At 45.0% G+C, this 12,957-nt stretch overlaps 1 protein-coding gene across 1 annotated transcript in view; it reads right to left on the minus strand.

Annotated features, from left to right (window-relative positions):
* The window catches only part of LOC129339063 (uncharacterized), a 115,376-nt gene extending 108,928 nt beyond the window's left edge, over positions 1–6,448 (minus strand). Inside the window, exons 1-6 of the mRNA XM_054993668.1 lie at positions 6,433–6,448; positions 6,203–6,289; positions 5,803–5,856; positions 4,024–4,184; positions 3,144–3,214; positions 646–802 (exon numbers count right to left, since the gene is read on the minus strand). Coding sequence (XP_054849643.1) covers positions 646–802; positions 3,144–3,214; positions 4,024–4,184; positions 5,803–5,856; positions 6,203–6,289; positions 6,433–6,448 — 546 coding nt within the window. The remainder of the gene's footprint in view (positions 1–645; positions 803–3,143; positions 3,215–4,023; positions 4,185–5,802; positions 5,857–6,202; positions 6,290–6,432) is intronic.
* Between the last annotated feature and the right edge of the window lie 6,509 nt (positions 6,449–12,957).

Below are 12,957 nucleotides of genomic sequence, written 5' to 3' on the forward strand. Positions count from 1 at the left end.
CACGCTGTCTAATCCTTTTTTGCATTGTTTCTAATTTTTGTAATCCTAGTCCAATTGCATTGCTTATAGGTTCTGTCATGCTATTTCATTTCATTGCGTAATCCACCTTGAGTCTCAGGGCCAAGCTACGAGTGACGAATGACACTTGAACGGCAAGTGTATTCCTCCCTGTTCACTTGCCCTCCACTTGATCCTCTTGCTGTTCAGGTGTCATTCGTCACTTGTAGCTTGGCCCTTAGAGGGAAAGAGAGACTATAAATAAATAGTTCACTCCCCCCCAGCCCCGGTTGCCTTTTCAAGCTGGAGCTAATCATAAAATTCCAACACCGTATGTAGCATGGTCCACAAGAGTATTGCTAATTCGCTTTCATGGGCTTTGGGGAATTCAGAGCTGGAAGGTGAACCCCAGGGCTTTTTTTCTGGGAAAAGAGGTGGTGGAACTCAGGACCGCACAATGACGTCACTTTGGGTCCGCTGGAACAAGGGGGGAGTTTTTTAAAGTTTAAATCACCTGCTTGGCGTAGAGGGCAATCTAAACTCCCCTCTGCCATGTGACCATTTTTAAGAGGTGCCGGAACTCCGTTCCACCGTGTTCCTGCTGAAAAAAAGCCCTGGTGAACCCAGCTTTGCGTTCAAATGACTAACCTCTTCTGTGCTGCTATTGGCGGATGATGTCTGAAGAACACTGAGAACTCCTCGCTTGATGTTGAGCGCCCAGGTTGGTTCCCTCTGCTGAGGGAAGATCTTTGGGATCTTCCCATTACAAAGGCAAAACTGCAGTGGGTGTTGCTCCAGCACCTCCCTGAGAAAAGCAGAATAGTGGACGGTTGCGCTTGGTTTTTCCAACTGTCCCGTCAAAGGAGTTAGCAGGGCAATGCTGGACTTCTTAGAAGAGTGTAACTCTGCTTAGAACTGCACTTATTCACATAGAGGGTGACTCGCGGACATAGTCATTAAAAAAAAATCACTGGAAGAGAGTCCAGTGCGGTATTCACATACCACCTCTTTTATAGATAGATAAGAGCCAGTTTGGTGTAGTGGTTAAGAGTGCGGGACTCTAATCTGGAGAGCCGGGTTTGATTCCCCACTCCTCCACTTGAAGGGTAACCTTGGGCTAGTCACAGCTCTCTGGAGCTCTCTCAGCCCCACCCACCTCACAGAGTGTTTTGTTGTGAGGATAATAACAACATACTTTGTAAACCACTCTGAATAGGCATTAAGTTGTCCTGAAGGGTGGTATATAAATGGAATGTTGTTGTTGTTGTTGTTGTTGTTGATATTTTACTGATTTATTCAAATTCACAGAAAGCATATATGTGTGTGTATGTGTGCCGTCATGTCACACCCAATTTATGGCAGTCCCAGCAAGGCAGGTGGGAAGCAGAGGTGGTTTGCCATGGCCTTCCTCTGCAGTGTCTTCCTTGGGGGTCGCCCATCCAAGTACTGACCCTGCTTAGCTTCCAAGATCTGACAAGATCGGGCTTTACCATGTAATTTGCCTCATGTGGTTGTTGCTTTTTACCTTCAGTCATATATATGTATCCTGTGGTACATTAAAGATGAACAAAACTATCCCAGCAAAACAATTTAATGGATTATAACCCACTTCTTCAGATGCTATGAATGGATCCTTGCTACACAGTGATTTTGCCTCTTTTTTAAAAAGTCCAAGATGTGATTTGACCACTAACAGAGGAGGAAAAATCCCTTTAAGGTTATTGCCTCATTTTGTCTGCAGTTACCATAGAGCCCTATCAATTGTGGAAGCAGAACTATAGACTGGCACTTGTGAACGGATCAGCACTGGAGCTGTCCAGAGCACTTGGCCAGGAGGCACTGAAGAGCTGGAATGAAACCGATCGGCACCACAGGTGTCAGATGCAACTGAGGAGTCTTTATGGTGCCCAGTCGTGATACCTTTCCTGTTGACTTGTATGTGTGTGGGATGTGGGTGGGTGGGGTGCTGATCCTGGAAAGGTCCCTTCCTGCTACGTAAAATCATGTGAAGGGTGGCTCTGGGTTGCCAGATGCTCACCTCATATGGTGATCTTTTGCTCAGAGTTGCTGTGTTCTTTGTTTTTGATGTCCTGGGAGTGAGAATGAGTGAGAAGTCCTCAAGTGTGGCAGGAACTGCAGGGGTGGGAGTCTTTTGTCTCTGAGGAAGTTCTGTCACACTCTGGCATTGGGTCAGGACAGGTACATACAGGGCTTTTTTCTGGGAAAAGAGGTGGTGGAACTCAGTGGGTTGCTCTCAGAGAAAATGGTCACATGACTGGTGGCTCCACCCCCTGATCTCCAGACAGAGGGGAGTTTGGATTGCCCTCCACGCCGCCAAGCGGCGCGGAGGGCAATCTAAACTCCCCTCTGTCTGGAGATCAGGAGGCGGGGCCACCAGCCATGTGACCATTTTCAAAAGGTTCCAGAACTCCTTTCCACCACGTTCCAGCTGAAAAAAAGCCCTGGGTACATACACATACATAGCTCAGATGAATAGGTCAGGTATGTGAATGGTAGGGTAGCATAGGGTTACCGACCTCAAGGATGGGGCCAGGAGTTCTCCCAGAATTACAACTGAACTCCAGACTACAGAGCTTATTTTCTTTGGAGGAAATGGCAGCTTTGAAGAGTGGATTCTACGGCATCACATCCCTGCTGATTCATCCGTCAAGATTAAAGAATGGAATTTTTATATTGACTAAAATGGTACCCCTGACTATTCAGTTACCAGATTCTTAAATATTTTTACTTGTTTTTAAAACTGCAGAAGGCAAGCGCCATCTTAAAAGAGGCATTTCCTATGTGTAGAGTTGCCAAACTCCTGGTGGGAACTGCAGTTCTCCTGGAATTACAACCAATCTCTGGATGACAAAGACCAGTTTCCCTGGAGAAAGTGGTAGCTTGGAAGGTGGCCTCTATGTCATCACACCTCTGCTGATGTCCTTCCCCAGACCTCCAAATCTTCAGGAATTTCCCAGCCCAGAGATGGCAACTCTACCCGTATGAGATAAACAGAGAATGCATTTTTTGCTTTCAGTTGCTGACCTTTAACTCGTGGCTTGGAGGGCATTCAACAACACCCAATGTTGGCACACCCAATGACTGAAAAGCTAAGAGCCACTGATCTAGACATAACATCACTTTACCTTAGACTGTTATTGTCCTTGAACAACTCCTCTCTGGATTCAAAGGCTGTCTTTATCTGCACATCTTGCAACTAGAAACAACAACGTGAGTTAGAAGTGTGTTTCCCCCCCTCTTAAATAGAAAAGCAGGTGAGAGAAGAGCTCAGAATGTTGGGGACATCCAATTAGAGAGGAATTTGCAGGGATCCTACTTACTTTTAAAACGTGATGGCATTTTGCTTGCACTTCGATGACAGGCGAGAAATACAAGAAAATAAATCATCGCCTTGGTTCAAACTAATTAAACTAGACCATACGAGGGCACAATACCTAGTTAAGATTTCAGTTAGCAAACTACATGTAGCCCTCACTTCAATTCCTTTTCAGTCGATGCAAACAGCCATGCTTGAAGGTCGTTACTCCAAGATCCCAGTTGCTCAGGGCCTCTGCTTGTGCGGAGGCTCCGAGACAGAAGACTTGTGTCGCTATCTGCTACACTGCCCACTTTATACATCCCCTAGAAAGAAATTCCTAAACCCAATCCTAGCCAGTTCAGGCTCCAGACAAGATAATGAAAACATTGTTGTCGTATTAGCAGATGTGGACCCAGAGACCTCGTACAAGGTCCCTCTTTTTGCCCTTGCAGCAGGAAAATTCGAGAGAAGGTCATGACAGCACAGGCTGCAAGCACAATAGTGTAACTCGTATGGTGCTTTATTCAGCTTGCATTGTATATTTTATCTGTATGGACGCTTATATTTTTGCTACTGTTTTATTGTTTGTAATGGCCTTCGGCCCAATGGAATAAATGTTGAACCTGAACCTAGAAAAGCAGGTGAGAGAAGAGCTGAGAATGTTGGGGAAATCCAATTAGAGAGGAATTTGCTGGGATCCTACTTACTTTTAAAACGTGATGGCATTTTGCTTGCACTTCGATGAGCACTGTGCTGTCCAAGATGATGCCACTCCTTTTGTGCATGACCCCTTGAAGAAAAGTGTGGGTAGAAGAAGAATACCTATAGCTGAGCCTGGATCCTGGTGGGAGATTCAGCACATTGTGCTCTAGGAAACAAAGTAAAGTAAAACCTTTACAGCTGTGCCTTGAGAACTATCAACAGCCTTATAGCTGTATTGTGGTAATGTAGATTAAAGCACATTGCAGTAAGCCGTACAAAGCAGTACACTAGTATTTTAGGTGAACTTCTAAACTTTGCATGAACTTTCTCTCTGTGTGTGTTTTTTTCAGAATGTTAGGTAACTAAAACAGCCAATTAAAAATAGTGGACTCTATCTAGTGGACTCTATCTTTCAAGGGGGAACACACAGGAACCCAGTTCCAGCAGTTCCCCAGGGGTCACATGTCAGGTAGCCCCGCCCACCTGACTCTTGGCCATTTGGGGCCTGTTTTGGCCTGTATTGGGGCTGGATCGGGCCTCTGACGGGTGGTGGATCACTCTCCTGCTCATCAGCGGCCTGATCCTGACCATTTTGGGCCCCTTTTCAGCAATTTTCAGCCTCTTTTTGCCATTTTGGGCCCAATTTCAGCCCCGAATGGCCAGAATTGGTTCCAAAACAGCCAGAATAGGTGATGTCAGGGGGTGTGGCATATGCAAATCAGTTATGCTAATGACACACTTCCGGTGATGAGTTATGCTAATGAGTTCTTCCAGCTCTTTTTCTACGAAATGACCCCTGGAATAAACTTCCTTTGCATAAATCAGCTTCAACATAAACAGAACAATTGCACAAGAAGAAAGCTTCTACACCTTTCCTTTCCTTGCTATCTTGGTTTTCTAGTTGCTAGGAATTTTTAATATAGGGGAACATACCAAAATATAAACTTCCATGAACATATATCTGGAGTCAGAAATGGTGCGATCCATAGATGTTTATAAAATTATGTATGGTGTAGTAAAGGAAAGAAAGCGCTTTGTCGCTCTTTTCCTTCCATAATACTGGAACCAACTGTTGAAGTTGATGGGCAGTAGATTCAGGAATTCACCACCACAAGATGGTAGAATCGGCAACTTGCTTTAAGGAGGTTTTTAAAAGAAGAGGTTGATCAACAGCAGTTAGCAATTAGAACCTCCATGTCCAGAGACAGTATACCTTTGAACAGCAATGGGGGGAATCTTTGCTCATAGGCCTTCCAGAGGCCACTGTGGAACTAGAGGGACCCATGTTCTGATCAAGCTGGGCTTATGCTACTATGAGTAATGAATTAACATGCCTATAATTCCAGAAACTAAATTATTGCTAGCCAATCAGGGATCCAAGATGCCAATATAGGATTAGGTAGGGGGTCAAATAGAAAGATTTCCAGTAGCAAGTGGTCAGAGTGTTGGGAGTAGGATAGAAGTTTACTGGGTGACCCTAGGCCAGTTACACACACTCAGCCTCACCTACTTCACTAGATTGTTGTGAGGATAATAAGAAGAGAACAGAGTCAGCCGATTTAGTTCTCATTGTGGAGAAAGGCAGGGTATACACCAAGTAAATTAAAAAAAAAACAAGTCTAGATCTGAAATTAATGGTTCAGACCATGACAAGAATGGCTGCCTGATCATGTTAGCTGATATCTCTGTAATCTTTTCCAAAGAAGCAAAGCTTTCGGCACAAATTTTTGCACATAAACTGCGGCATCCCAGTTTCTTACTGAGAATTCGCCTTGTCTACTCACCACCAGCACACTGAGACAGGCAGGAGGCTTCATGCCTTAAATTCTCTGGGGGTTCTGCAATAACAGACGGACAGCAGTTGAAGAAAGGCATTAAGCAAGTTTCTGTTGCCAGTCCTGTGACTGTTTATTTATCATAGGCCTAAAAGCAACATTAAAGAAGCAATGCACAGTCACAGAAATTCAGGTCAAATCTGCCGTCTGGGAAACTGCCAAGTTTATTTAGGAATAAAGAACAGAGAGTCTATAAATGAAAAATACCCCGTTTTGTAAGGAATATTTTCCTTCTGTGGAACCCATTTTCAGGGTTAATGGATCAATTGTGGGATGTGATTAGGGATCCCAGACCTCCGGTGGGGGCAGAGGATCCCCCGCCCCTCTCCCCACCCCCACCCCCACTTACCTGAGCAGCGAGGGGGGGCGTGACCTGCCTTGCGTGCTTGCCCGTGGTGTGGCACACTCCCATGCACCGCAACCGCCGGGATCTGGCCTGTTTTGGCCCAGATCGGGGCCGCTGTGGAGCATGAGAGCACTCCTGTGCTCTGCAGAGCTCAAAATGGACCCAATCCATGGCAAACCAGGCCCGTTTTCTGCAGCTGCAGAGTGCAGGAGTGCTCCTGTGCTCCACAGTACCCCCAAACTGGCCCATTTCGGCATGGATCGGGCCCATTTTGAGACGCTGTGAAGCGCAGGAATGCTCCTGCACTCCACAGCGTGCAAAACAGCCCTGTTCTGCCACGGATCAGGCCCGTTTTGAGGTGCTACAGAGTGCAGGAATGCTCCTGCACTCTGCAGCACCTCAGAAACGGGCCCAATCCGTGGCAGAATGGGCTTTTTTCAGAGCTATGGAGTGCAGGAGCACTCCACAATGCCTGGAAATGGGCCTGTCCAGGGGCCGTGCAATGACATCACTCCTGAATTGACATCATCGCACCTGTGGGGGCGCGCGTGCGCTCCGCGTGCGCTCACCCCCCTCTCCACCAAGGTAAGTGCCAGGCCCCTGTCCCCCGCCGGGAGGTTGAGGGGGCCTGGCAACCCTAGATGTGATCCAAATTTGTATGCCCTAGAAATATCAGTTTATTGTGGTCAAATCAGAACACTCAGTGTACAAATTAAGGGCAAAGACTTGGTGTTTACAGCAAAACTCGTTCCACAATTAACCTCTGAAATCAATGGGCTTAGACTGGAGTAACTCTGCTTAGCATCGCACTCTGGGTATCGTGCATGGTATGGTTTCGGGTGGGTAGCCATGTTGGTCTGCAGCAGAACAACAATATTCGAGTGTACTAGTACCTTAAATACCAACAAGATTTTAGAGTCAGAGCTTCCTTTGTCAGATACGGTATGGGTTTCTCATCTAAATAAGCTGACGTGGTAACAGACACTGAGAACTAGAGACTTGCCCAGGCCAAACAATGAAAACAAGCAGAGCCGGGATATGCACCAAGATTTTCCATCAAATATTCTCATCCATCCTATACTGGCCCATAGCTAACCATATACTGGAGGCTTAAAGCTGCTACTGCAACATACCAATATATTAAACTTATTCTGACAAAAAAAAACCCATCTAAGGTTTATTTATTTAAAATACTTGCATGCTGTCTTTCTCCCCAAATAGGGTCCCCAAGGGAGCAACAAATGATACATCAAACATTGTCAGTGGACCACCCTTTATATCATTGTGGTCAAATGCTGTCAGATACTCCATGAAACTAAAAATTTCAAAAACGTTCCATCCTGAGTCCATTTCTAGGCAGACTTGATTCTGAAAATTTCTCATTTCAGAAATTAGGCAGGCAAAATGCATCCCCGTTGTCATCCATGATTTTTGCATTTTTTTTTACTTTTTATGCTGTCAAGATCATGCAGTTTAATTCAATTGCCGCCTATTTTTACAACTCCTTTTGAGAAAAACAAAAGCTTAATTTTTGCAAGATGATAGGCTTATATATCAAGAAAAATGCAACAGGTGAGTATGGTATTTTAAAAATAAACTTCCATGCAAAATTAAACACAGTAGAGAAATGTTCTAATAGCTTCCATCAGCACATCACATTTTTAGACTGTAAAACTTTTTAAATCTTTCCCTTTGTGAACCTGAAAAATTCAACTGTGTTGCCCCCTTAGGAAGCCACTTTTCATATAATCACATTTTAAAAAAGCAAACCCACAAAAGGACTTGAAAATTTAAACATCCTTGGATAATGAATGCTTGTACCCAAAGGAGGTATAGGATAGGGGCAGAAAGAATTTGATAATGTCTCTATAAGTAGTATTCAAGCTAAAAACAAAGGACTGATAACTAAGTAATAAGGTATTTTACTTAAAACCAAAAAAGATCTGTATGCTTGTTGATAGAGTACAGGTACAGCAGAGATCAAATATTCTCTCTTTCTCAGGACCAGATATGATGTTGAGAAATATGTGGGTCGATCTTGCCATTTTTTTTAAAAAAAAGCACAACAGCCACATGGAGTCCCAATTCCGGTTGGAGTGGGGGGAAGAAAGAGGTTTCACCTTTCTGCCCCTGGAAGGTTTTGTTGATTGAACATCCCTACAGACTGTTTTTAACTTAAAACAGCAGGGGTGGGGGTCAGTTTTGATCTGGGAAATTGTGCAGTGGGAGCATGGTTAAACACCCTCCTCCCCAACCTAGATGCAAAGCAGGCACTGCAAGCTATTGTGCTTTTAAAAAATACAAAGAAGAACCATTCATGGATCTCCCACTATCTTGTCTAGAGGTTAGCACTGGGAACACAATAAAATGGATTCGCAAAAAACGTATGACAAACCAAAGACTGTCTTTACACGATCCACCATTCTGCGCTTCATAATTCCTTTCCAGCAGCTACAGGACGTGGTGATGGATTAGATATTTGAGTGGTGATGGGAAACCTGGCATATTGATGGCTATTTGCTTATAAGGGCTAAGACTGAACTTTTTTCAGTATGCTTTTTGAGATAGCAGGTGTTGTAGCCACCCAACCAGAGATGGCTATGATCACCTGGCTGACTTTTGTTGAAGACAAAAGCGCCCCCCCCATCTGATCCAGAAAGACACATCTCTTACGCCAATTGTTCTAAAAAAGTCACTTGATCGGTAACAAGGTTTTTGAACTGCACTCAGTTCTACAGACAAGGAGAAAACCAGTCTTTAGAATCAACACTGAGATTCACAAACATTAACTCCTTGATTAGCTCTTGCTTAACCCTGTTCAAAAAAGATTGAGAGCATCAGTTTTAATGAGCAAATGCTGATTTGGATGGCTTCTAAGTGGCCACCCAAATGGGTGGTTTATAATTGAGCCAACGAGCCCCTCTTGCTTTCGGGAACACTCTGAGACAGCAGGTGCAGCGCCCCATCAGCGCCTTGCAAGTGCGATCACCTAGGCAATGCAGAACTGTGATTTTGGCAGCCAAGAAGACAGTTTCAAAGCAGAATTGTTACAAATAAGGCCAGCCTGAAAAGCCATCATATACAATGTCCAAGATGCCAGGCAAGTGAGATCACTGCTCTACAGCCACATTTTGCGTTGGAAGGGGAGGGGGGAGAGATTGAGAACGAACATGCATGCTATACATTTTTTTGGAAAAAGAGATGAAACAGCATTTCTTTTCTTCTACTTACGCCTTGCTAGTCCAGCCACTAAAGTGCTAAATAAAACGATTGCATGCCACAGCAGCTCCATGACCTTCAAAGTCACCCCAATGTTAGCAAAATCACATCAGTTCTTCAAGGCAGCTCTGAGAAGATCCATGAAAAGAAACTTTTCTTCACAAAGCCAGAGCGGACTCCTTCAAGCTCTTTTCTTCCAGCCAGAGGAGGGGCCAACGTGTGTGTGTGTGTGTGTGTGTGTGTGTGTGTGTGTGTGTGTGTGTGTGAGAGAGAGAGAGAGAGAGAGAGATCAGGACCACTCAAAGCTCTCTGCCACTGTATTCAACCCCCCCCCCTTTCATCTCACCAGACGTCTAATGATAAGCAGCAATGCTTCTGGAGAAAAAAAAGTTTCTTGGCTTCTTTGAATATAAATTGGCTTCAATTCAATTCGAGCTCCTTCAGCACCGGAAGGCAAGCATCTTAATTATCCTTTTATTCTCATGGGGAATCAGTATGGATTTTGCAAACTCTTCACAGTTTCCACCTGTTTTCCTACACACAGACACACAAATGGTTGAATTGCAACAAGCCTAAAGATATTTTTGCACAGCAGGGCTCTATTCATGGCAGACAGCTAATAAGTGTGATGATTGCTTTATCTCTGTGCCACACTGTTGTTGAGTTTCTGCCTCTGACATGGGTGGTCATTATCTACTAACTGATCTTAAGCAACTGCTATTGGAACTCTGGTTAAAAAATCTGGAGCTGTTTCCTACCTTGCTTTCTCAAGGCAGGAGGATCATAACAACTGGCCAACATAGGATGGAGAGAGTCATTTTGCTCACCAATTCCCAGATTCTACTGTCAGAATCTCCAAAATTGATCCATACTAGCAAGAACTAGTACTGGCGGAAAAAAGAAAAAAATATCTCTGAATGTTCCGGACTCCAGGAAATAAACAGTAGAAAAGAGCAAGAGTCCAGTAACACCTATAAGACTAACAAAATTTGTGGTAGGGTAATGTTGGAAGACGAGGATCCAGCGCTGTCTCTCTCCTCAGATTTCAGAGGGGGACAAACCAGAGAGAAAGATAGAGAGGTCAGGGCACTCTCTTTTCTGTTTACTATTGTTTACTGCTCTGACTGTCCTTTAATATGCAGATTGCTATTCTCAGGAGTTCCTCCTCCTGACTTCCTCCCTCTCACTTCTTTTCCTAGCTTTGTTCCAGGCAACACCTCTTTCCTTCTCCTCCCTCCATCTTGGCAGCATGGATTCAGGCCTTGCCCTGCCATCCATACCCATCCTTAGACTAGATAGGTAGTTAGGATTTGTCTCTCCTCCTTTCCTATCAGAGTATGGAGTTCCTGCAATAAAGACCTCTTATTTCTTTTCTAAATATAAACCAAGTGTATGCTTTTATTATTTTCATTCCTGCACACACACCAGCCAGCAGAACCAGCTCACAAGCACCTATAATCACGCTTCCTATGCCTAACAATAGACTCTGCTAATGGCCCAAACATGGAATCCTTTAAGTAGGTTTCTGGGGCCTACGTAATGATTTATTTATCAGGTAGGAACTTCTGTGAGTCACAGATCACTTCTTCAGATACCAAGAAATAAACAGTTCAAGCCATTTGGATAGCCCTGGTGCAGACAGCATCTTGCTTCTGAAGAAATTTGCCCAATTTGCATAAATGTGCCTAATTTACATATTTTATTCATGCCGCACAATGCAGTTGGGGCCTGTGTGTGTCAACAGAATGGAAGGGTTTTGTTCTTTATTGACAGAAGTGAGGGAGAATACGGATAGTTGGATTAAAAGGAGGGGGGCACAATCCTCCCCACCCTGAAGGAAGTCTCTGTGTGCACGTGATCAATTACCTGGATGTCAGCCGTTGATTTTCATGGGCAAGTACATCAAATTCGCTCTGGTCCAGTTTGCGCTGTCCGAGCATTCTTTAGATCCCAGATGCCTTTTCCAGATAAGCCTTTTGCTCATTTGCACACACAGGTACACTGTGCTAAGGGTTGTTTTCATGCATACAGGACAAGCAAATGAACACAGATCTTCAAGTACTTGAAGGGTTGTCATATAGAGGATGGCACAGAGTTGTCTTCCGCTACCCCAGAAGGTCGGACCAGACCCAATGGGTTGAAATTAAATCAAAAGAGTTTTTGGCAAAACATTAGGAAGAACTTCCTGACAGAGAGGTTACTCAGTGGAACAGTCTTCCTCAGGAGGTAGTGGGCTCTCCTTCATTGGAGGTTTTTAAGCAGAGGCTAGATGGCCATCTGACAGCAATGCTGATTCTGTGAACCTAGGCAGATCATGAGAGGGAGGGCAGGATGGGTTACATCAGTGCTTTGTCCTCGTGGCTCCTTCATACTTGCCTAGGGCAAGGCCGATCGCCACCTTGGAGTCAGGTAGCAATTTTCCCCAGGCCAGTTTGGCTAGGGATCCTGACAGTGTTTTGCCATCTTCTGAGCATGGAGTAAGGGTCCCTGTGTGTGTGTGTGAGGGGGAAGAGGTATTTGTGAATTTCCTGCATTGTGCAGGGGGTTGGACTAGATGACCCTAGGGGGGTTCGACTAGATGACCCTAGGGGTGCCTTCCAACCCTATGATTCTATGATTCTACATGAAGCTGCTTTATACTGAATTCGGCCCCTGGGCAGCATCGGCGCTAGGGTTTCTGGCGCCGGAGGCCAGGCTTGTGCGCGATGACGGCATCACGTGATGATGTCATCACGCAGTGCCGCCGGCAGCACGAGGAGGCCGCCCGCGCCGGCAGCACGCTGGCCAGCCCGCGCCGGCAGCACGAGGAGGCCGCCCACGCACCACCCCGGCCACCTGTCATCCCTGGCCCGTGGCTGCTGCCCCTGCCCGGGAGCCTGCGGCGGCAGCACGGGGCTGGCCAGCGGCAGCACAGGACATGCACCTCTGCCCCTGGCACCCCCTCTGGCACCCCCTCCGGCCCCATGGTGCCTGCGGGCCCCGCCTCACCACCTCAATGGTGGCACTAGCCCTGCCCCTGGGTCACCAAGCCACCAACCTATAAATTATCATTAAAAGTCCATCATAGACCATGCCACAATAACAATCATAAATACAATATCCAAATGCACTAATTAATACTCACTATTTTGATTCCAACATAATCTTAACACGTGAAGTTAACCACCAGGTACAGAGTCAATGTAAAGTCCATTCAAAGGTAAGGGGGAGATCATTCTTAAGACCATAAATACTGTCATCATTAAAAAAATCAATTAAGTGCATTCACTGAACCATTTCATTAAACTCTGATCCTGAAAAGACCCACATCTATATATGGAGTCTACTTTTTTTAAAAGGGAACAGGACCAAATTGGAATCCTGAAGAACAAATGTTCTCCATTGCGGATGACCCCCCAGGCACACCAATATTTTATTCATGTTAAAATTATATTGTTAGAAAGGGTATTTATCCTTTATATCCTTAAGAGAATTTTCGTCCCAAATACAGACCAGAGAACTCCACAGTCTGCCTAATTATCCAAGTTATTTATACACCA

Source organism: Eublepharis macularius, chromosome 12, assembly GCF_028583425.1.
Source record: "Eublepharis macularius isolate TG4126 chromosome 12, MPM_Emac_v1.0, whole genome shotgun sequence".
NCBI classification, from domain to species: Eukaryota; Metazoa; Chordata; class Lepidosauria; order Squamata; family Eublepharidae; genus Eublepharis; species Eublepharis macularius.